This window comes from Lynx rufus, unplaced genomic scaffold (assembly GCF_022079265.1).
Source record: "Lynx rufus isolate CCGP_SWC_20201006 ecotype Redwood Valley unplaced genomic scaffold, mLynRuf1.p SCAF_9, whole genome shotgun sequence".
NCBI lineage: Eukaryota > Metazoa > Chordata > Mammalia > Carnivora > Felidae > Lynx > Lynx rufus.
Window position 1 is genome coordinate 71,078,502 of NW_025814897.1, and position 25,628 is coordinate 71,104,129.

A 25,628-nucleotide genomic window follows, 5' to 3' on the forward strand; every position below is an offset into this window, starting at 1 on the left:
TGCTTTTAATAATTGCATTTCACTGATGACTCATCAGGTTGAGGATCTTATGTTAATTGGCTACCCAGATATTCTCTGGTCAGGTTTTTTCCTATTTTAATACTGATTATTTACCTTTTACTTGGTGACCAGTAGGATTTTTTGTGTATTTCAGACATGAATACATACACACACACACACACACACACACACACACACACACGTATATATTTGTGTATATATGTATATATGTGTATATACACACACATATATGTATAGGTATGTATAGTATGTATGTTAAAGTGTATGTATTTAAAAATGTCTTCTCCCAGTCTGGTTTATCTTGATGTCTTTTGATGAAAATATCACTAATGTTTTCTGTAGATGCCCTTTATCAGATTAAGGAAGTTCCATTCTAATCCTAATTTACTAAGGACATTTTTTCTCTTTTTAGTCATGAATGGGTGTAGAATTTTTATCAGATGGTTTTTCTGCATCTATTGAGATGATTCCTGGATTTTTTTCCATTTACTCTTTTAATGTGGTGAATCATATTGTTTAATTCTATGTCTGTGTTGAACCATCTCCATATTCCCAGAATAAAGCAAATTTGATAAAGATATTTAAAAAATGTATAAATGTATATAAAATGTATATATGTATCACTGGATACTATTAATATTTTGTTTTAGAATTTTGTATCCACGTTTATGAGAGAGAATTGGCCCCACAATTCTTGTTTTCCATAATGTTCTTGTCATGTTTTTGGTATAAAGGTTACAGTAGCCTTATAAAGTGGTATATTCAGTCTCTGTTATCTAGAAAAGTTTGGTAAGATTGGTATTCTTTCTTCCTTTAATGTTTAAAAGAATGTTCTGGTGAAGCCATCTCAGTTTGGAGTTTTTTTTAATGAGCAAATTTTAAACTATGGATTCAGTTTCTTTAATAGTTTTAGGTCTATTCAGGTTTTCTATCTTTTTTTTTTTTAATTTTCTTTACATTTATTTATTTTTGAGAAACAGAGTGAGACAAAATGTGAGTGGGGGAGGGGCAGAGAGAGAAGGAGACACAGAATCTGAAGCAGCCTCCAGGCTCTGAGCAAGAGGTCAGCACAGAGCCTGATGCGGGGCTCGAACCCACAAACTGTGAGATCATGACCTGAGCTGAAGTCGGACGCTCAACCGGCTGAGCCACCCAGGTGCCCCCATCTTATAACAGCTTAGTTACTGATGTGTTTTCTAGTAACTCCTTCTGTTGTTCCCTCCAGTATTGAGACTGCTGAAAGCTCTATTTTACTTTTTTTTTTAATTAAAATTTTAAAAAAAAATTTTTTTTTTCAACGTTTATTTATTTTTGGGACAGAGAGAGACAGAGCATGAACGGGGGAGGGGCAGAGAGAGAGGGAGACACAGAATCGGAAACAGGCTCCAGGCTCTGAGCCATCAGCCCAGAGCCTGACGCGGGGCTCGAACTCACGGACCGTGAGATCGTGACCTGGCTGAAGTTGGATGCTTAACCGACTGCGCCACCCAGGCGCCCCAAAAAATTTTTTTAATGTTTATTTATTTTTGAGGAGGGGAAAGCAAATGGGAGTGGGAGAGGGCAAAGAGAGAGAGAGGGAGAGGGAGAGATGGAGACACAGAATCCGAAGCAGGCTCCAGGCTCCGAGCTGTCAGCACAGTGCCCAATGTGAGGCTTGAACTCGGGGACTGTGAGATCATGACCTGAGCTGAAGTCAGACGCTCAACTGACTGAGCCACCCAGGCGCCCCTCTGTTTTACTTTCAAAATAGAAATCTTTTTGAGAAATTTTGCTTGGTTTCTCCATCTCTTGGCCACTGTTTGCAAATTGGCAAATACCTTTAGGGGCAAAGCTGCTCTGAATTCAAGCTTGGTTTTGTTTCTTCTCTCAGAGTGCTTGCTTAGTCTTTAAAGTTCTGCCTGTCTTGATAACCCTGAACTCCAGTTTTGGTCTGCTAGCCTCCTGAGATGACAGAAAGCTCTACTTTATTTCCTAGCCTCTTAACTGCTCTACTGCTTCTCCTCTCTGCCCTGGCCAGTTATGAATCTGCAGCGGTTTCCTTGAGGGGAAAAAGTAGCACAGAATAGTGGGGTTCATTTTAATTTTTTAACTCTGAGGTCTTATTCTTTCAAGCCCTGGCTGCTTGGCTGTGCTCTGAGGCTTTGAAATGGACTAGTTTAGTCCATTTTCTTTTCTAGACTAGTTATTCTAGGCAGAAGAGTTGGGTTGATACAGCCTTCTTTTGAAAAATAAGGCAAGCCTCTTAAGTCACTCTGAACCTATTTTCTCATCTATAAATTGGGAATAATACCACTTCTTTCAGAGGGCTGATGATGTTGATGATGATGATGATGATAATAATAATAATTAAGTGCCTGGGAGATAGTAGCATTGAATAAAAATGTGAGCTAATCTTATATTAATTTCAGTAATAATGAATACTAAGTATCTCTGAAATTATAAGACAGGACTTAGCAAAATGTTTTCTATAAAGGACCAGGGAGTAAATATTTTAGCATTTGCAGGTGAAACAAAGCCACCAAGTCTGCCTACCTCCCCCTCCTCCTCTTCAATAACCCTTTAGAATGCATAATCTATTCTTAGCTCTCTGGGGAAAAACAAGAGTTTGCCACATATAAGCCAATGGGAAATAGGAATTTAAGTTCAGCTTTAAAAATTTGTCACTCTTGGGGTGCCTGGGTGGCTCAGTTGGTTGAACGACCGACTTCAGCTCAGGTCATGATCTCACAGTTTGTGAGTTCCGAGCCCCGCGTCGGGCTCTGTGCTGACAGCTGGGAGCCTGGAGCCTGCTTCGGATTCTGTGTCTCCCTCTCCCTCTGCCCCTCCCCTGCTCATGCTCTGTCTGTCTGTCTCTCTCAATAATAAATAAATGTTAAAAAAAATTGTCACTCTTGCTTACTATACTCTTCTTACCCAGAAAAAAGTTCAAGTCCTTGTCATGGACTTAAATGACCTTGCATAACATGATCCCTTATTTTACTCCCTTTTACTTCTCTGCCCTCATGTTGTACTAATTTCTCCTTTATTCACTCTGCACCAGTTACTCTGGCCTTCTTGTTATTCTTCAAAGAAGCTAGGCAGCCTGTGCTTTCGGGTCTTCACACTTGCTGGTCTCCTGGCCTGGGATGCTGTTTTCCCATATTTCTGTCAGTTGTTAACTGTCTTTTCATCCTCTCTAATATTCCAGGGCCCTCTGTTACTTCCTTTTCTCTTTCCCCACTTTGTTCTTCCTCTTTAACCTGCTCAAAATCCATGATTCTCTGCTGCTCAGATCTGTGAGCCTGGAATCTGGTGTTCTCAAAAATTTGGTCCCCACAGGCCTCCAACCTTATGTTCTAGTGCTCTTAAAAAAAAAAAAAAATGAAGCCTGTACTTAAATTTCATGTTCCTTGTACTTTGCCATTTTACCACTTTTGTACCTTTATTTGTGCTCTTTCTTGAAGAATGAACTCCCCCTAATACATTTTTAGTTTTGTTGTAAAATATTTTCCCCTAATCTTTATAAATAAAATCCTACCAAATTAACATCTCAGCTCAAATGCTACCCCTTCCATAAAGTTACTGTTAACCATTCAGATTAAAAATTTTATGTATCTTCTTTGAACTCTGATGCCACTCTATTTGTATTTTTATCTCCTCTCTTTTCCATATTAATAGTAATATTTATTGTACTTTACCTGTATGGACTGCACATCACTCTATGTGCTCTGTGTGTATCTTCAGGGTTAATTCTCCCCTCTCCTCTCCACTAAGTATAACTATAAACTCCAGAAATACATTTTTTTTAACATATATTTATTTTTTGAGACAGAGACAGAGCATGAACAGGGGAGGAGCAGAGAGAGAGGGAGACACAGAATCCGAAGCAGGCTCCAGGCTCTGAGCTGTCAGCACAGAGCCCGACGCGGGGCTCGAACTCATGGACCGCAAGATCATGACTTGAGCCGAAGTCGGCTGCTCAACCGACTGAGCCACCCGGGCGCCCCTATAAACTCCAGAAATAACAAGGGGCAACCAAAGGAGAACTCTGAAAAATGGAAAGAGGAGGGTAGACTAGTTAGGGACCCTACTAATGGAGGAAAACAATAGTGATCGAGTTTCCTAAAACCCCTGCCTAACAGCAAAAGGTGACGCAGGTCCTGACTCCCCAGCCCAGCAACAGAATGTGATGCAGGTAGGCTCGTTCCTTCCCTAAGATTAAATGAGAGCCCTCAAACTATACCAAGTGAGTCTGGTTGCTCTAGCAAGGGAAAAGTGACCAAGAACTCCACTGACAGTAAGAGGTCCAGGGAAGTACTCTCATTCCCTACTGGGCATGAGATTCTCCTTACCCAGTGAGAGACTGAGTGGCCAGGGGGTCTGGCAAAAGGGTGGGGGGGGGGTACTGTCACAGCGTGTGCCTAGTCTGGAAAGTGCTCTTTGTTTCTGTGGCCTAGAGACTCTCCTCCCCCACCTAGAAGTACCAGGTGGCTCAATCTGAGGAAATTCCTCCTTCCCTCCTCCCATATCCTCACCAACAAGGTACCAGCAGGGTCCCGTGGAAACCCTTGTGGCACCGGAAAAAAAGTCATGCAGTGTGAAATAGTACTATGAGTGCCCTGAAAACTAATTGTCATTAGAACCACAGCCTGAAGAAGTAGACGAGGACCTGTGTGCTTTATCGAAGCAAAGAGTCTGCCTCTTAATACAAAAGATTTAAATAGGACTCAGTCTTCTAGGATAACAGCCAAAATGTTGATGATAAAATAAAAAAATCACTTGTTACACCAAGAACCAGGAAAATCACAACTTGAGTGAGAAAAGACAATCAGTCCTTCACACCAAATTGAATCAGATTTGGAATTATCTGACAAGAAATTTTAAAGCAGCCATCATACAAATGTCCTAACAAGCAATTACAAATACAAAATAGAAAATCTCAACAACAACAACAAAAGTACAGACACATCTCCTTTTATTGTGTTTTACTTTATTGCACCTTGCAGATACTGTGTTTTTTACAAACTGAAGGTTTGTAGCAACCCTGCATCGGCAAGTTTATTTTTGCCATTTTAACAACAGCATTTGTTCACTTCATGTTTTTCGAACACATTTTGGTAATTGTGAAAATATTTCAAACTTTTTCATTATTATACTTTTTATGGTAATCTGTGATCAGTGATCTTTGGTGTTACTATTGTAATTGTTCTGGGGTGCCATGAATCCTGCTCATGCAAGGTGGTGAGCTTAATTGATAAATGTGTGTGTCATGACTGCTCCACCGACTGTCCATTCCCCCATCTCTCTCTCCCTGGGCCTCCTTATTCCCTGAGATGCAACAATACTGAAATTAGGTCAGTTAATAACCGTGCAGTGCCCTCTAAGTGTTCAAGTGAAAGTGCCACACATCTCTCACTTTAAGTCAAAAGCTAGAAGTGATTAAGCTTAGCGAGGAAAGCATATCAAAAGCTGAGATGGGCCAAAAGCTAGGCCTCTTGCATCATCCATTCAAGCTGTGAATGCAAAGGAAAAGTTCTTGAAGGAAATTCAAAGTGCTACTTCAGTGAATGATAAGAAAGTGAAACAGCCTTACTTCTGTGATACAGGGGAAGTTTTCGTGGTATGGATAGAAGATCAAACCAGCCGCAATAGTCCCGTCAGCCAAAGCCTAATCCAGAGCAGGGCCCTAACTCTCCTTAATTCTGTGAAGGCTGAGAGAGGTGAGGAAGCTGTGGAAGAAAAGTCTGAAAGTAGTAGAGGTTGGTTCCTGAGGTTTAAGGAAGGAAGCCATCTCTCTAACATAAAAGTTCAAGGGAGTGCTGATGTAGAAGCTTCAGCTGGTTTTCCAGAAGATCTAGCTAAGATAATTATTGAAGGTGCTTACAGTAAACAACAGATTTTCAATGTAGGTGAAACAGTCTTCTTTTGGAAGAAGATGACACGTAGGATTTCCACAGCCAGAGAGGAGAAGTCAGTGCCTAGCTTCAAAGCTTCAAAGGACAAGTCCTTTGAAGGACTCTTTCATTGGGACTAATGCAGACGGTGACTTGATGTTGAAGCCAGTGGTCATTTACTATTCTGAAAATCTTAGGGTCCTTAGAAATTATGTTAAACCGACACTGCTGTGTAAATGGAACAGCAAAGCACATATATGTACAGCATGGTTTATCGAACATCGTAAGCCCAGTTTTGAGACAGATTGCTCAGGAAAAAAAAAAAAGATTCAGAGATTACTGCTCATTGACAATGCACCTGATCACCCAAGAGCTCTGATGGAGATGTGCGACAAGATTGATGTTTTCTTGTCTGCTAACACAACATCCATTCTGTAGCCCATGGAGCAAGGAGTACTTTTGACTTTTCAAGTCTCATTATTTAAGAACTACATTTTGTAAGGCTACAGCTGCCATAGATAGTGATTTTTCTGTTGGACTTGGGCAAAGAAAATTGAAAACCTTCTGGAAAGGATTCACCATTCTCGATGCCCTTAAGAGCATTTATGACTCATAGGAAGAGGTCAAAATACCAACATTAACCAGAATTTGGAAGAAGTTGATTCCGACCCACATAGATGACTCTGAGGGATTCAAGATTTCAGTGGAGGGAGCCTGGGTGGCTCAGTCTGTTAAGCGTCCAACTTTGGCTCAGGTCATGATCTCCTGGTTCATGAGTTTGAGTTCTGCATCAGGCTGTCTGCTGATGGCTCAAAGCCTGGGGCCTGCTTCAGATTCTGCGTCTCCCTCTCTCTCTGCCCCTACCCTGCTTGTGCTCTCTCTCTCAAAAATAAATATTTTTTAAAAATTAAAAAAAGGCTTCAGTGGAGAAAGTAACTACACGTGGTAGAAATAGCAAGAGAAATAAAATTAGAAGTGGAGCCTGAAGATGTGACTCAATTGCTGTGATCTCAGGATAAAACTTCAACAGATAAGGAGTTGCTTCCTAGGACTGAGCAAAGGAAGTGGTTCCTTGAGGTGGAATCTCCTCCTGGTGAGGATATTGTGAAGACTGTTGAAATGACAATAAAGGATTTGGAACATTACATAAACTTGATAAAGCAGCAGTAGGTTTTGAGAGGGTTGACTCCAAGTTTGAAAGGAGTTCTGTGGGTAAAATGCTATCACACAGGGGTGCCTGGGTGGCTCAATTGGTTAAGTGTCCAATTCTTGATTTCTGCTCAGGTCATGATTTCATGGTTTGTGAGTCTGAGCCCCACATCAGGCTCTGTGCTGAAAGCATGGAGCCTGCTTATTTCTCTCTCTCTCTCTCTCTCTCTCTCTCTCTCTCTCTCTCTCCCCCAAAATAAATAAACATTAAAAATTTTTTAAAATGCTGTCACACAGCATCACATGCTACAGAGAAATCATTTGTGAAAAGAAGAGTCAGTTGAATGCAGCAAACTTCATTTATTTTAAGAAATTGCCACAACCACCCCACCTTTAGCAGCTACCACCCTGATCAATCTGCAGCCATCAATATCAAAGCCAAGACCCCCCACCAGCAAAAAGATTGTCTTGATGAAAACTCAGATAATGGTTAGCATTTTTTAGCAATAAAGTATTTTTAAGTATTTTTAAAGTTTATTTAGAGAAAGAGCACGAGTGGGGAATGGACAGAGAGAGAGAGAGGGAGAGAGACAATCTCAAGCAGGCTCTGTCCTGTCATCACAGAGCCTAGTGTGGGGCTCGAACTCATGACTTGTGAAATCATGACCTGAGCTGAAATCAAGAGTCAGACGCTTAACCAGCTGGGCCACCCAAGTGCTTCTAGCAATAAAGTTTTTTAAGGTATGTACATTTTCTTAGACATAATACCTTTGCACACACAATAGACTACAGTACATTGTAAACATTTATATGCACTAGGAAACTGGAAAATTCATTTGACTCACTTTATTGTGATATTAGCTCTGTTGCAGTCTGGAGCCAAACCTGCAGCATGTCCAAGGTAGGCCTGTAGAAGTTATAAAAAAGAAAGAAATGGAAATTATGGAACTGAAAAAACTGTTAATGGAAATTCAAAACTTGCTGAATGGGCTCAGTAACAGAGTGGAGATGGCAGAGGAGAGAATCTGTGAACTGGAGGATAGAACAATAGAATTTATCCAGTTTGAACAACATAGAAAAAATAGATGGAAACAAAATGAATAGAGCCTTCGTGACCTAAGGGATAATAAAAGATCCGAAATTCATGTCTGAGTGTGAGGAGGGAGGGAGGAAGAAGGGGAGAGAGGGAGAGAGAAAGAGAGAAAGAGAAGGGAGGGAGGGAGAGAGAGAATTTAAAAGATTATTTGAAAAAAATAATGGCTGAAAACTTCCCCAAATTTTGCAGAAAACATAATCCTACAAGTTGGAGGAGCTGAGTGATTCCCAAATGTGAACCCCCCCCCCCCCGTAATTTTATTGCAAGCCGTGTCATAATGAAATGTTTGAAAACTAAAGACAAAGGAACTTGAAAGCAACTGGAGAGAAATGACACATGATCTGTACCAGGAACATCCAACTCCGATATCATCAGATTTCTCATTTGGGTGTGGGAAAATAGATGTGGTTATATACAATTTGTGGAAGTACAGATTTTTTTTTTTTAATTTTTTTTTTCAACGTTTATTTATTTTTGGGACAGAGAGAGACAGAGCATGAACGGGGGAGGGGCAGAGAGAGAGGGAGACACAGAATCAGAAACAGGCTCCAGGCTCCGAGCCATCAGCCCAGAGCCCGACGCGGGGCTCGAACTCACGGACCGCAAGATCGTGACCTGGCTGAAGTTGGACGCTTAACCGACTGCGCCACCCAGGCGCCCCTATGGAAGTATAGATTTAACCAACATATGTGAGGGCAGTTTTATGGTAATGACCAAATTTTAACATGTTCATTTACTTTGGTTCAGCAATTCAAATTTATGGGAAGCTATTTGTCAAAAGTATGTTTAATTATCTGTTTTGACATGTATAGGGAAATATTTATTTATAAATACTAGAAATAGCTGGACTGTACCCTAATAATAGAAATGTTTTCAAATAAAAACGAAGACAAAATATACTTCACAAGGAAAAAAAATTCCACAAAGAGCAAAGATCTTAATTATTGTTCTAACTTTCATAACATTTCTTAGTTCCAAAATGTAGTGAGGATGCCTAATAAACCATTTCTTGGTGAACTCATTAAATGCATTCAATAATTATGAATTGCAGACACACTCAAATGTAAGTTCAAGATATAACAAGAACACCAAAAGTAACATTAATTCACTGTTCTATCAGTGCACTCATTTCTATGGGTAATTGAGTTGAACACCATATATATGTATTTTCAAAAAGTAAAAATCATACCATATGTATACATCAATGAAATATTTATTCTAAATTTTAAAAATATCATCCCTATCTATTTTTTTTTAATATTTATTTATTTTTGAGACAGAGAGAGAGAGAGAGAGAGCGAGAGCATGAACAGGGGAGGGTCAGAGGAAGAGGGAGACATAGAATCCGAAACAGGCTCCAGGCTCTGAGCTGTCAGCACAGAGCCTGACATGGGGCTCGAACCCACAGACCGCGAGATCATGACCTGAGCCGAAGCCGGACGCTTAACCGACTGAGGCACCCAGGCACCCCCATCCCTATCTATTTTTTAAGGCCAAGTCTGATGTTACCTCCTCCATGAAGTTTTTGATAACCGTTTAGTTCAAAATCATCACTATCTTCTTTGAACCCTGACACTGTTTTTCCTGTATTTTTGTCTTCTTATTTTCTGTAACATTAGTGGTTATACTGTTACTTATTGCACTTTATTTATTTATTCTTTAGGGGGAGAATAAGAAAAGTCTAATATTTATTGGGAGACCAGCACTTACTGAATAGCTTACATGTAACAGTTACATTACAAATTAGTTCTTAATTCATAATGTCACCCAATAAAGAATAAGATAATCTTAAAATAAAAAATCCAAAAATGAAAAACCTATCAACTTGCCTCAAGGATAAGAGTCTAACTGTATACAGTACAAAGCCCTTGCTCCATTATTTATACTGTGGTTTTTTGTTGTTTTTAATTTTATTTTTTATTTTTTAAAGTTTACATCCAAATTAGTTAGCATATAGTGCAACAATGATTTCAGGAGTAGATTCCTTAGTGCCCCTTCCCATTAGCCTATCCCCTCTCTCACAACTCCTCCAGTAACCCTCAGTTTGTTCTCCATATTTATGAGTCTCTTCTGTTTTGTCCCCCTCTCTGTTTTTATATTATTTTTGTTTCCCTTCCCTGATGTTCACCTGTTTTGTCTCTTAAAGTCCTCATATGAGTGAAGTCATACGATTTTTGTCTTTCTCTAATTTCACTTAGCATAATACCCTCCAGTTCCATCCATGTAGTTGCATATGGAAAGATTTCATTCTTTTTGATTGCCGAGTAATACTTCATTGTATATCTATACCACATCTTCTTTATCCATTCATCCATCGATGGACATTTGGGCTCTTTCCATACTTTGGCTATTGTTGATAGTGCTGCTATAAACATGGGGGTGCATGTGTCCCTTTGAAACAGCACACCTGTATCCCTTGGATAAATGCCTAGTAGTGCAATTGCTGGGTCATAGGGCAGTTCTATTTTTAATTTTTTGAGGAACCTCCATACTGTTTTCCAGAGTGGCTGCACCAGCTTGCATTCCCATATTGTACTTTAAATATATGCCCTGTACTCTGCCTTATGTGCTTTGCATGTATTATCAGTCTTAATTCTCACGTTCGCCTTAGGTAGATGTTACTATCTCCATTTTATGGTAAAGAAACTAAAAAATTCAGATGTTGAATAACTTGCCTAAAATCATACAAGTAGGATTAAAGTGTAGATTTCAAACTCCAGTGTCTTTGCAACAAGGCCTAGTCACTATGCTGGCTGGACTGTCTCCTGAGGGAGTAAGGTAAGTGGAAGAACTGCTGTATATCGTATGTGTATATTGACTTAAAACAGAGTTTTTCTTTTTTTTTTTAATTTTTTTTTTCAACGTTTTTTATTTATTTTTGGGACAGAGAGAGACAGAGCATGAACGGGGGAGGGGCAGAAAGAGAGGGAGACACAGAATCGGAAACAGGCTCCAGGCTCTGAGCCATCAGCCCAGAGCCTGACGCGGGGCTCGAACTCCCGGACCGCGAGATCGTGACCTGGCTGAAGTCGGACGCTTAACCGACTGCGCCACCCAGGCGCCCCAAAACAGAGTTTTTCTTAAACGTTAAGGTTTTTCTGTAACAAATATATAATTTTCCCTTTTTTTTTCTTTTCTAGAATTCTGGAGGTGGAAGTGGAGTTGATCTTTCAGTGCTAAATGAGGCTCGCAATATGGTGTCAGACCTTCTGATTGATCCAACCCTTCCCCCACAAGTCATTTCTTCCCTGCGGAGTATCAGTTCCTTGATGGGTGCTTTCTCAGGTTCCTGTAGGCCAAGGATTAATCCCCTCACACCATTTCCTGGATTTTACCCCTGCTCGGAAGTAGAGGACCCAGCTGAGAAAGGAGATCGAAAACTTCACAAGGTCAAGATACAGTAATCAGCCAGCCCTATACTTACCACATTTAATGATGTTTTCAAATTAAAACTGCTCCTTTGTAGCATAGATAAAACACAATTTCTTTTTCAAGGATCAGCTTTTTTGTACAGTATATTGAGCTGTTTGGGACTTTAGAGGTAGTTATAAATCTCAAATATTTCTAAATGAATATTCAGCTTTTATTCTAAATTACTCTAATCAGCAGTTATGACTTTTTTGGTTACAACTATTTATCATTGTCATTATTGTTTCTTAAAAAGCAGAAAAAAAAACCCCACACAAATTTAATTCCAGGCTTATATAACAAACTAGTAGTCAAATCATGTCATTAATTTATTGTATTATTTAGGATCCCGAAATTGTTCTTGTTGAACCCCAAAGAATTGATCATTATAATATTCATTTCTATGAATTACATAACATTATTTTAAATTGACTTTCACATTTTTGGGGGTCTGTTTTCCCCCCCTTTACCCACTAGAGATTGCTATAACCCAACAGACGTTGATTTTTCCATCATTAGCTATTGGATGAATTTTTCTTTAAATATCAATGCTTCAAAATACGATTTTCTTTAGGAAATAATAAGTACTATTCTAAGGTATACGTTATGATTGTTTAGAATGCTTTCAATGTCTTTGTTGATAGCTAACATCATAAACTTTAGAAATAAAAACATTTTAGAGATTGTTCTAGATTAACTACTTTATTCTACAGGTAAACTAATGAAGAGAAGATAAAATTCAAAGCAGTTAAATTTTCATTGTAATAGTGTATATGGAGCTTAGAAAAAGTTAAATATGGATTTGGAAGGATTTTGATAATTAATTTCACTGTGTTCCCAGCATTAGGGTGTAGAAGTGTTGAAAAATTAAGCAAGCCCAATTAGGGCAAAAGTTTGATAATTACTGATTGCAAATCCAGATCACAGGTGGCTATGTGATGCTTTTATTTTGTTTTGCTTATATGATGCTTTTATTTTTAAAAAATACCTGCCTTCGTCAGAATCCAATTAACAATGGTACATAGTTACATGACATTCTTTTTAGCACTCTACTTATGAGGAACAGGTTAATGACAAGCATCAAAAAGTGATAATAATAAATTCAATAAAATAACTCTATGTATTCTTGAGTTAGTCTTCACTTGATATGTTGCTATTCCTTTATATTTTCCATTGACATTTGATGTTTAGAATAGTAACTTTTTTTTTTTTTTTATTGAAGTATAGTTAACAGAGAGCAATTTTTAAAAATAGTGATTCTTGGGGCGCCTGGGTGGCGCAGTCGGTTGAGCGTCCGACTTCAGCCAGGTCACGATCTCGCGGTCCGTGGGTTCGAGCCCCGCGTCGGGCTCTGGGCTGATGGCTCAGAGCCTGGAGCCTGTTTCCGATTCTGTGTCTCCCTCTCTCTCTGCCCCTCCCCTGTTCATGCTCTGTCTCTCTCTGTCCCAAAAATAAATAAACGTTGAAAAAAAAAATTAAAAAAAATAAAATAAAATAAAAATAGTGATTCTTAAAAATCTTAATCAGAAAAATCTTATTGATACCAATATTATGTTTGTTACTGTGCTTACTGTGTGAAAAAAAAAGTGTACTAGTACATTTTAGAAACATTTGAAACAATAATAGTAATTAAACAGGATGCCTAAATGCCTCATTTCCTGAACATTTTAGTTAATCAGGCTTATTTTTGGTACTGGAATCTACTGATAGGAGTAAGTCCTGTAAGAACCAGGAAGTAAACCATATTTCTTTGTGTTCTTTAAACTTCTTTCTTGAATTTCATATCTAATTGGTCTCTGTTTTTGAAAAAGAATAGAAAAACCTGATACTCCAGAAAAGAACAACAGCATTTATAAAAAAAAATAATTAGTAAGGAAAAAGGAATTATAAAAGATAATTTAATATAAATGTCTTATATATGTGTGTTAAGAACTAAGAAAGACTATATGGACCTAAGTTATAGCCAGAAAGGATTGTAACACAAAGAACTTTTTCACTATGAGTCTAAGTAACTATGAACCTTTACAAAATCAACATCCTTGGGAAAACTTAAATATAAGAGATATTTAGCTCTCTGAGATGGTTTCAGTATCTGCTGATGGGGGAAATTCAGAAGAAGCAAAACCTGTTTTATGTAAATCCCAATAAAACACCTATTTACAGTGGTAAAAAATAGAATACTTTGGCTAATTGAACATTTAGATCAATTTAGAATATTTTCAAAAACTAAGGTAAACTATTAATGCTAATGGTGTTCTGAATTTAATTGCTAATTGAAAAGGTAGTTCTGAATCTTTCAGTTTCTCCAGGTTAACCCTACATACTTCAGCATTGTATTGAAAATACAAAGGGTTTAGGATCTAGGGCTTATGGTGCCTGATCCTAAGCTTGTCCTCTGAAATTGTTTTTCAGGGCAAATCTTTCATACCTCCTTTTTAAATTGTCAAGTATTTATTTCTCATGAAACTAGGAGTAAAATGTACAAAAGAATAAAGATCTAGTAAAATTGTAGGGAGTTCAGAAACCATTGTTTAATGGGAGGAACACTAAATAGAACAATAATATCGAATGTAAAATTTGGAGTAAATCTGACATATCTTCAAGATAAAATGTCCTGTGTCTCCTGTACATACTAAAAATCTACTGTGTATTGGTATTTTTACATGTCATCTTTAAAAATACATACACAGCATATCTAAGGGTGACAGTTTTAATCATCGTTAAATTATTCCACAGGGACTACACAGTAGGAATAGCTTACCAACTCCCCAGCTGAGGAGGAGCCCTGGAACTTCCGGTCTGCCACCTATTGAACAGTCGTCGTCCCGGTGGGAACGCAGTAATGGCAAAAGGCCACACCAAGAGTTTGGCATTTCAAGGTACAATCCCCAGTCTTTTAAAGAAATTTGAGTCAAATACATCCACTTTGTTTCTGTTGAATGAAGTTTGAAATAACTAAAGCAGAAAGGAACAGTTGAAGTATTTTAGATGTAGGACAGCATGGGTAGGAATAAGGCATAATAGCAAAACTGATTCTTAAAAAGCAGCTAATGTGTCTTCTCTGAAAAGTTAAGTACATTGGGTACAAGGCATGCTGGGGCCTTAAGAACATGAATCAGGGAGGCAGTTTAAGGAAACTAGGGTCAGTTTAGGACGGGAAGCGGGAAAGGTTTTAAATCAGTATCTGTGACCGTTGTAGGGGCAATCACACAGGTCCAGTGCATGGTATCCAAAGGAAGGTCAACAGAGCTACTGACTTGTTAAAGGAAGAGCACATTTCCAGGGCTCATCTCTGATGTTAGATACAAGGTAGCAAAACTCTTGTTCCTGCTAGAGGACTAAGACTACTAACATATTCTGTACTCACTTGAGGATTTACTTGGAACTAAACGGTGCTAATCCTACACATGAAGGGCATCAGTAACCGTAGCTCAAGGAAGGTGGGAAAACGCAGGAGCTGAAATTTTCTGAATGTAAACATACCCATCTACCCTCATAACAAAGGAGTCAATACTTTGTCTTTTAAAAGCCAGGAGACATAGTGATCTCATGTGTGAGTTATGAAGTTCTATGTAGTCAGTGATCTCACTGTGTTAACAAAATTGGAATTAGTGGCGCCTGGGTGGCTGTCAGTTACGCGGCCGACTTTGGCTCAGGTCATGATCTCACGGTTCGTGAGTTCAAGCCCCACATCAGGCTCTGTGCTGACAGCTCAGAACCTGGAGCTGTTTTGATTCTGTGTCTCCTTCTCTCTCTGCCGCTCTGTCTCTGTCTCTGTCTCTCTCTCTCTCTCTCTCAAAAATAAATAAACATTAAAAAAAAATAAAAATAAACAAAATTGGAATTAGTGTAAAGTTTCTGCTAAACCACTGTTAGTATTGAGCACTTTGTTTATCTTGAGCTGTAGAGTTACACATTTGAAACAGTAGATGGCAGGATTGGATCATACCGATTTATCAGTTAAAGGTGGTGTTAACGTTTATATAGGAAATGGGATCAGATAATTGTAATTTTCCAGATTCTTGCAGGATTTATTAATTTGAATTTTCTATAATGTATTCAAGTAAATGAGCTCCTTTTTTTATAAAGGAAAAATTGAATGAAATGATACATGAAACAGGAATGGGTTGAATTACAGAGTATGGTAAAGGAAAATGAGCTTTGGTTCAACACTTGCCCAGAACCTAAACATAATGGTCTTATTTTTGTTGTTGTTGTTGTTTTTTAATGGAAGCAGGATATGGGGAAGTCAGTGATATTGGGAACTGAAAATACAACATATTTCTTAACCACAGGGAACATCATCTTGAGAATATTGTTTGGCTTGAAACAGAATGATGAAAATGATTGCTTTTTAATCCTTCAAAATCACACTGATGTAATAGCAGTACATTTGCAATTAAATGTGATACAGTGAGTTAAGGTCACTTTTATCCTGCTGACTTAAGATGATTGATATTAAAATAGAAACATGGTCCAAAGAAAATTAACTCTGAGAAATGTTCATAAAAGAGGTAAATGTACGCAGATTCAATGTAATTACTTAACTCTCATTAAAACAAAGCCATGTGCCTCATGAAAGATTTAGAAACTTGGAGAATAAAGTAATTGGTGGTAATATGTATGGCAATCATATTAGAGAGCATAGCTATCAATCTTTCATGTATGGTAATTTTTTGTTCAGGAACCTTTAGGCTTTAGTAGCTCAAACTGAATAGACATGTGAATCCGGAATCACAAGGCATTCATTTTGACTTTGTTGGAATACTCTAGAACTGAGGTCACATATCCTACATTTTTTTTCTAAATTTAAAGATTTTTTTTAAAGTTTATTTATTTATTTTGAGAGAGAGAGAGAGCAAGTCGGGAAGGTGCAGAGAGGGAGGGAGAGAATCTTAAGCAGGCTCTGTGCTGTCAGCACAGAGCCCAGTGCAGGGCCCCATCTCACAAACTGTGAGATCATGACTTGAACCGAAATCAAGAGTCAGACGCTTAACCTACTGAGCCACCCAGGCGCACCCCACATGTCCTACATTTTTGAATCTTGATTTGAACACAGCTTTGGATTTTGATGCTAGCTTCTCTGACTGTGATTTTAAATGACTCTGCCTATGCTTTCAACATGATTCCAGTATTGAATCTCTCATTCCCTAAAGCTGTGACCAAAACCAAATGTCTCATCTCTCCGGTAACGTTTTCATGTTACTGTTTTTCTGCCCTCATTTCCTGACACAATACTGCTACCCTCTCACTTAGTGGTTGCTTTAGAAAATGGGTTTAGCTAGAAAACTTGGTGTTTGCATCCTCTTACCTTGTCCTGTAGATACCTGTTGTCAGGTCTGTCTCTGCGTCTCTTTTCCTTTCTGTTCCCTCTTCTCCTTTATCACTTTATACTGTTTCATGCTTTATATCTCCTTACATGGGCTATTGAATTATCCTCTCTTGTTTTGTAAACATTTATTTATCATTGAGAGACAGACACAGTGTGAGCAGGGGAGGGGTAGAGAGGGAGACACAGAATCCGAAGCAGGCTCCAGGCTCTGAGCTGTCAGCACAGAGCCCAACGCGGGGCTCGAACTCACAAACTGCAGGATCATGACCTGAGCTGAAGTCGGTGGCTTAACCAACTGAGCCCTCCAGGCGCTCCTGAATTTTCCTCTTAATTGACCTTTCCATTTCTAATATCCTTCACTGCCTGTTCCATCTCCTACCCTTCCACGACAATTCTTCCTTAAATGAAACCTTGATTATACAGTTTTTCTGATCATTAAGTTTTTTGACCCTTAACCGATGCCTGTAGAATAGTGCCCAACTTCCTAGCCTGGGATCTGAAACCCTGTTATTCCCTCATGACAAAGCTGCACCCTTACTTGCAAAAATGAAACAATGTGAAAGATAGGAGCAGTCTTGCAAAAAACGTGACCAGAAGAGTGACTTGGAAAGCTCTCTAGGTGAAAACAACAGGCATGTGACTCCTGTTAGACTCTTCCTTGAACTTTCCTGATAATTTCGTTTTTTGTCTAACACATTTGAAAATTGAGTTGAATTACAGTTTGCAGCCCCACCTTGTTTGAGTGCAGAGTAATATAGGATTTAATTTTGCTTTTCTTCATGCTTTGTCTGGAGAAAAAAGTGAAGTGTTATAAACTGTACAGTAGCTGTGATAAACAGAATCCAAGGGAAGAAAACCACCAGGAAGAAGGGCTAGTCATGTTTGAGCAGCCACTGCATTACCTGCCCTCAAGACTTCACCTCTTAAAGTTCAGCTGTTAAAGGACTTCAGATTTTAATTAAGAGGGCCATTGTTTTACAAAACCAAAATATGTCTGTCTTTCTCTATCTGAAATTCCAGTCAAGCTTAACTATTCGCTATTCTCTCTGTTCCTCCGCTTCTATGCTCCCCCCCCCTCCCCCACCTCACTCCTACAGTTGTTCTCTCTACCTTGAACAGGTCTTCTCGGCCTCATGCTTCTACAGCGTTCAAGATTGGGCTCAGATGTGACCTCTTAAGAATAACACCCTGATACCCTCCTCTCTCAGTTTCCAAGGAGAAGCAATCTGTTTCACCTCTGAATCTCCTTAACACCTTTTCTTTGCCTTTCATGGCACTTTCACTTTCAACCATGTGTTAGTCATTACTGCTCTTCTGAGGCCTGCTTGATTACTGTGATGAGTTTGGGATTGCAGTAAAATGGATCTTGAAGATAAACAGCTGCCTAACAAGCATCTTGCAGGAGTAAGGTGTTCGTATTATATTGTGATGGTTGATGGTGACTTCTGCTTAAGTTTCAGACCTAGGATGAAGGTTCACTGGTCAGGAAGTTCCAGGAAATGTGGGTTAGCTGACAATTGGATTATGCATCTCTGAGTTCCAGTATTAGTAGCTATGGTTAAAAAATGGCTAAACTTGTATCTTTGGACTGACTGCTAGGACCCAGCCCTCCCTGTGGACAAACAGAACACATATTCAGACCTCACAGCTCCCTTCCTTTTTTAAAAAAAAAAATTTAAGTTTATTTCTATTTGAGCACGTATGAACAGAGGAGGGGCAGACAGAGAGGGAGAGAGAAGACCCCAAGCAGGCTCCACACTGTCAACGCAGAGCCCAACGTGGGACTCGATCTCACAAACTGTGAGATCATGACCTGAGCCAAAATCAAGAGTCAAACGCTTAACAGACTGAGCCACCCAGGTGCCCCACAGCTCACTTTCTTTCAACAGACTTTCCCTGGGGAAAAATAGGCAAGTCATGTCCCAAAACTGCATGGACTATCAACTATAGTTACTCTACACTAAAGAGATTTGCCTTTAACCTAGTCCCCTATTCATCATTTGTCTCCATAACTTCTCTGTAATTAAATCTAATAACTTGTTAGGAACTATATTTCCTAAATAATGTACTAGGGAACCAGCTTCTCAATTCTGTGTCTCATAATTTATTAGAGATTTATACCAGTGCCTGGACCCTATTTGAACTACAGAGATTCAAGAGGGCTAATGGTCTCCCCTCACTCAGTTTCTTAAGAGAATAGCTCCAAATATAGACATCATACAGCCAACAAGTTTATATAGTTGCTGCTTCTCTCTCTCTCTCTCTCTCTCTCTCTCTCTCTCTCTCTCTCTCACACACACACACACACACACACACACACACACACACACACACTGATATAAATCTTACCAAGGTAATTGGCATGGGTTATCTAAAAATCAATTCTTAACATATCACTTAACTCTGTGACCATAACTTTTGGCATTCTTTTGTAATGATTCCTAAGTCTGACTTTAATCATCCTCCTACCAACTATTGATAATCTTTGGGACTCCTATCCTTCTTGTCCCCTGTTTTCTTCAGGATTGTTTTATGTAATCTCATTGGAGTGTATATTTATCTGGTTTGAGGCTAGGAATTAATGAGACAATTCTGGAAGTAGGTGAAAACCTGTAATTTGACCTGTACCTCTCAATTCTGAACAGCTAACTGAACGTATGGTATACTTCAATTATTAGAAGGCCCTGGATCAAGGTAGAAAACTATGGAACAGTGCAGTGGGTCTGTTTTTAAAAGGAAAAAGTCCTATCTTTGTTTTGAATATTAACCGGAAAGTAAATTTCAGTAGAGCACACAAATTTTTGGTTGAATATTGCCCTGAGCGGTACTGTTATTGCCCTTTCTCAATCTCCTCAATTCCACGCATAAGCAAAGAGTACTCAAATACAAAGAATGATTGAGCATTAGCAGGGACATGAGTTTATTGGGTGGTATTATTTGAATATTGTTTCTTTTTGTGACATCATCAACAAATCATCATTACTATTGGCTTGAGAATAAAATATGATAGACTCCAACAGCTGGATGTTAATTTAAAACTCCTTACTTCTAAAACTCTAATTTTACAGATGGAGAAACACACCAAGATAGAATGAGAATTATTTTGTGGAAGGTGTGGGAAGACCTTTTAATTAAAAAAAATTTTTTTTAACATATATTTATTTTTGAGAGACAGAGCATGAGCGGGGGAGGGGCAGAGAGAGAGAAGGACACACAGAATCCGAAGCAGGCTCCAGGCTCTGAGCTGTCAGCACAGAACCCAATGCAGGGCTCAAACTCGTGAACCATGAGATCATGACCTGAGCCGAAGTCGGATGCTCAACCAACTGAGCCACCCAGGCACCCCTGGGAACACCTTTTAAAAATACAGGTAGAGGGGCACCTGATGGGTCAGTCAGTTGAGTGTCAGACTCTTGGTTCCAGCTCTGGTCATGATCTCATGGTTCGTGAGTTCAAGCCCCATGCTGGGCTCTGCACTAAGGACATGGAGCCTTCTTCAGATTCTTTGTCTCCCTCTCTCTCTGCCTCTCCCTGGCTCGCACGTGTGCTCTCTCTTTTTCTCTCAAAATAAACGTTTTTTAAAAATAGGTAGAGAGTAAATGCTTTCTCCATTTAGAGTCAAAGAAATTGGAGATTGAATTTTAGTTCTGGCACTGTGAATTTTAGCTGTATGAATTGGGGGACATTACTTAGCCTCTTCAAGCCTCAGTTTCCTTGTCTGTCATATAGGAGACTAGAAAAGATAAAGTATGTAAACGACATAAAACAATGAATGGTACATAATAAATACTCAAAATAGTGCTTTTGTTATAATTTTTGTTAATGTCAACAAGGAAGTTTTAGTGAAATGGTTCTAACTGATTTTACATGCCTTCTGTTTCTATAGTACAGAATTTTGTTTCTCCCTTGGGGATATAGAAGAAACTAGATTTTAGAAAAAGGTCCAAGGAGAGGCTCAAGGCAGGAGTTGGTAAAAGAAAAAGAGTCCATCCACTCAGAGTTGGGGAGCAAAAGTGACCTGTTCTCTAAAAAATTGAGACTAGGAACCTAAAGAAAAGAGCATTCACTTATTCCACAAATAACTGTTGAACACGTTTATCAGGCACTGTGCTATCTCCACTGTCAATGCAGAGATATGTCTTTATAGCCCCTAAAAAGAATCACAAATTAATGAGGGAAAAGAATCTGTAAGCAGTGAAATTATAATACATTGTGGATGAATTTGTAATGGAGACATGAACCAAAACCTTTAAGTCACAGAAGAAATAGGCCTTCCTGCAGTAATGGGTAGGGAGGTGCAGGAAAGATGAAGCAGTTGGGGAAGAGCTTATTGAGAACTTGGGCTGTACTAAAAAGTACCGAGTGAGAAGGAGAGAATCTAGATCTGCCCTGGAGCCTGTGTCCACGTGCCCTCATCAGGAGTTTACTGACAAAAGAAAATGGTGAATATTGAAGAAAAAGAAGGTAAAATTTATGGTGTCCTTGCTACACGCTTGGCACTGGGAAGCTTTCAAATATATTTTATTTTAAGTTGCATTTTATACATCGCATGGCTGTACTGTGTGATTGCCAACCTACATTTAATTTCTTTATAAGAGCCCTAAAACCTATAGTAAATATTTCAGTTATAGGAAATGACTGAGTTAGGGGGTAATCGATACCTGTGAAGAGAGGGAACAGAAGAGAGTGAAAACTGTATATGTTAGCCAGTGATTCTCAGTGAGGTCCCTGGACCCAGCAATGTCAGCATCATCTGTGAACTTATTAGAAATGCAGATTACTGGCCCTACACCAGACCTACTGAATCAGAAACCCTGGAGGTAGAACTAGCAGTCTGTGTTCTAAGAAGTCCTCCAGATGATATTAATAACCTGCTTTATACCAGGGTTCAGCAAACTACAGCCTGTGGACCTAATGTGATCCATAGCTGTTTTTGCAAATTAAATTATATTGAAACACAGTTGTATTTATTATTATCTGTGGCTGCTTTTATGCTACAATGGCAGAGTTAAGTAGTTGCAGTGGAGACCTTGTGGCCTGCGAAGCTGAAAGTATTTATTTACTACTTGGTCCTTTATAGAAAACATTTGCTGGCTCCTGCTTTAGGCCTTTAAGCAACTAGATAGATGTCTAAATTCTGTATAAGCAGGTATTTCCTAGTTGAACTGAAGACCATGAATAAAAAAAAGAGGAAATTTCCCATGGCTTTAACATTGTTAATTTGTTATCTTTCCCTTTTAGTCAAGGATCCTATCTAAATGGACCTTTAAGTTCAAATCTACTGACAATGCCGAAGCAAAGGTCATCTTCCGTATCCCTAACTCACCATATAGGTCTAAGAAGAGCTGGTAAGAAATCATTCTTTATGATTTAAATGTGGGAGGTCTCAAAGTATATGGTACTACAGAATTTTCTCATTATACATTTAGAGCTGGTTTTGAATGCCATTTATATGTTGTAAAATAACATGACTAAGCAATTTGGATTGACCATTAATTGACTGTTTGCTCATTCATTCATAAACACTTTTTAAACAGCCAGTATATACCAGGTACTTTGTTAGGCACTAGGAATTCAGGGATAAAATATAGAACTACCTAAACTAACCTGAATAGTTGCAGATCCAGATTCACACTGAAAGACTGAGACCTGATCACAGGACTATAGAACACTTCTCCCCTCACACCTCAGCACCATTATTAAAGACCTATTTACGGTAGCTTCTTTTACCAGGTATGTCCTGGCACTTCTTAAAATTGTAAGGCATACCAAAAGGTAAAAGACACAATTTGGATAGACAGAAATTTATCAGAATCAGATAGGGAGGTTGGAATTACCAGATTGGGAATTTAAAACAACTATGATTAGTATGCCAAGGGTTCTAATTGATTAAGTAGACAACATGCAAGAATGGATGGGCAATGTAAGCAGAGAGGTGGAAGTCCTAAAATAATAAAACAAAAATAAATGCTCTTGATAAAAAGCACTGAAACAGAAATGAAGAGTGCCTTTAACAGGCTCATCAGTAGGCTGGGTGCAACTGAGGAAAGACTATCTTAGCTTGAGCATGAGAAATCTTCAAACCTGAAAAACAAAGAGAACAAAGATTGAAAAAGCAGAATCAAATACCCAAGGACTGTGGGGCAAATACAAAAGGAATACCAGAAAGAGAAGAAAGTGAGAAGGAAGTCATACAGAGAAAGACAGATACCATATGTTTTCACTCTTATGTGGATCCTGAGAAACTTAACAGAAGACTGTGGGGGAGGGGAAGGAAAAAAAAAAAGAGAGGGATGGAGCCAAACCATAAGAGACTCTTAAAAACTGAGAATAAACTGAGGGTTGGTGGGGGGTGGAAGGGAGAGGGGGGTGGGTGATGGGCATTGAGGAGGGCACCTTTTGGGATGAGCACTGGGTATTGTATGGAAACCAATTTGACAATAAATTTCATATCAAAAAAAATTTTTTTAATTAAAAAAAAGAGAGAGAAGGAATAGAAGAAATATTTGAAACAATAATGACCAAGAATCGTCTCAAATTAGTATCAGACACCAAACCATAGATCCAGGAAGCTCACAGAACACCAAACAGGATAAATACCAAAAGAACAATACCTAGGCATATTGTTTTCAAATTACAGAAATTTAAAGATAAAAAAAAAATCATTAAAGAAGCCAAAAGGGAAAAAAAAATCTTACATATAAAAGAACAAAATAATAATGACATGAAACTTCTCCTCAGAAACCATGTGAGTAGAATGAAACATTTAAAGTATTGTGAGGAAAAAAAACAAAAGAACGCCAACCTAGAATTCTGTACCCTTTGAAATTATCCTCCAAAAGTGAAGGAAAGTAAAGACTTTTTCAGACAAAAGTTGAGGGAACTTGTTGCCACTAGACCTGATGTACAAGAAATGTTAAAAGAAGTTCTCTAAAGAGAAGAATAGTAGTGTAGGTCAGAAACTCAGATCTACATAAAGAAAGGAAGAGCACTGAAGAAGGCATAAGTGAAGGTAAAATTAAAAGCTTTTATTTTTCTTTTTATTCGATCTAACAGATAGTAGTTTAGAATAATGATAGCAACAATGTATTCAATTATATGTGCATATGTGTATTTTATGTATGTGTATATATGCATATATATAAATGAATGACAGCAATGATACAAGGGACAGAGGAATTGGGGTTATTTTATTATCATAAGGTACTCATAAGGTATCTGTGAAGTGGTGTAATGTTATTTGGAAGTGAACTTGGGTTAGATGTAAAATGTACATTGCAAACTCTAGGGCAACCATTAAAAAAAGTTGAAAAAGAAGTATAACTGATATTCTAAGAAAAGAAAGAAAGTAGAATGATAAAAATTCTCAAAACCACAAAAACAGAAGAAGAGTAGAAAACAAAAATAGGAACAAAGAACAAGGACAACAAATAGAAAACAGTAATAGATATGATAGATGTTAATCCAACTGTATCAGTAATCATTCTGAACACCAGTGGTCTAAATGTACTAATTAAAAGACCTATATTGTTGGGGGCACCTGCATGGCTCAGTCGGTTAAGTGTCTGACTTCAGCTCAGGTCATGATCTCATGGTTGATGGGTTGGAGCCCCGCACTGGGGGCTGTCAGCACAGAGCCTGCTTTGGATCCTCTGCCTCCCTCTTTCTTTCTGTGCACCTCCCCCGCTCACTCTCTCTCTCTCTCAAAAATAAATACATATAAAAAAAGACGTTTATTGTTAAAGTAGATCAAAAAACATGACCTAAATATATGTTATCTATAAGAAACCCACTTTAAATGTAAAGACACATAAAAATTCAAAGTAAATGGATGGAGAAAAATACACCACGTTAACACTAATCAAAAGAAAGCAGGTATAAGCTATATAAATTTCGGCCAGAGCAGATTTCTAAGCAGAGAAACTTATCAGAGATAAAGAAAGGTATTACATAACAGAAGACATAAGAGCCTTTAACGTTTATGAGCCTAAGTAACAGAACAACATTTAAGAGTCATTTAAGGCACAATTATGGTTCTGTGTAAATGAAGACTCAAAAGGGGAGGAGAGAAACAATAGGGCAGAATAATTTTCCACAATAGTAAGGGAATTAGCAAATTCCTGAAACTTGGTGAACCCCAAGAAGATAGAGAAAATCATAGGGATTTCAGGCAAACCCCTGAATTATACAACAAGAAAAATTTCAAAAGCAACCAAGTAAAAAAGGTTATTTTTCAGGGAACAACAGTAATATTCAGTGATTCTATAATACCAAGTATGAACTCAAAGACATAGAATGGCATATTAAAAGTATTGAAAAAAAAAAACAGAAAAATGCCAACCTGGAGTTCTTTATCAATGAAAATATCTTTAAAAATTTTTTTAATGTCTATTTATTTTTGAGAGAGAGAGAGAGAGGGACAGAGTGTGAGCTGGGGAAGGGCAGAGAGAGAGACACACACACACACAGAATCTGAAGCAGGCTCCAGGGTCCGAGTTGTTAGCACAGAGCCCAGCACGGGGCTCAAATTCATGAACCACAAGATCATGACCTAAACTCAAGTTGGACCCTTAACCAACTGAGCCACCCATGCACCCCAATGAAAATACATTTTAAAAATTAAATTGAAATAATATTTTTTCATACAAACAAAGGCTGATAGAATTTATTGCTGATAGGCCTGCACTACTAAGATCCAGCAAAGATAGTAGTTTAGGTAGGAGGAAAATGATCCAGATTGAAGCACAGA

The 25,628-nt window shown here is 38.4% G+C and overlaps 1 protein-coding gene across 1 annotated transcript in view; it reads left to right on the forward strand.

The window, feature by feature from the left end:
• Positions 1-25,628, forward strand: part of PDE3B (phosphodiesterase 3B) — a 170,876-nt gene that overhangs the window by 102,984 nt on the left and 42,264 nt on the right. Inside the window, exons 3-5 of the mRNA XM_047070666.1 lie at positions 11,280-11,528; positions 14,284-14,426; positions 22,121-22,227. Coding sequence (XP_046926622.1) covers positions 11,280-11,528; positions 14,284-14,426; positions 22,121-22,227 — 499 coding nt within the window. The remainder of the gene's footprint in view (positions 1-11,279; positions 11,529-14,283; positions 14,427-22,120; positions 22,228-25,628) is intronic.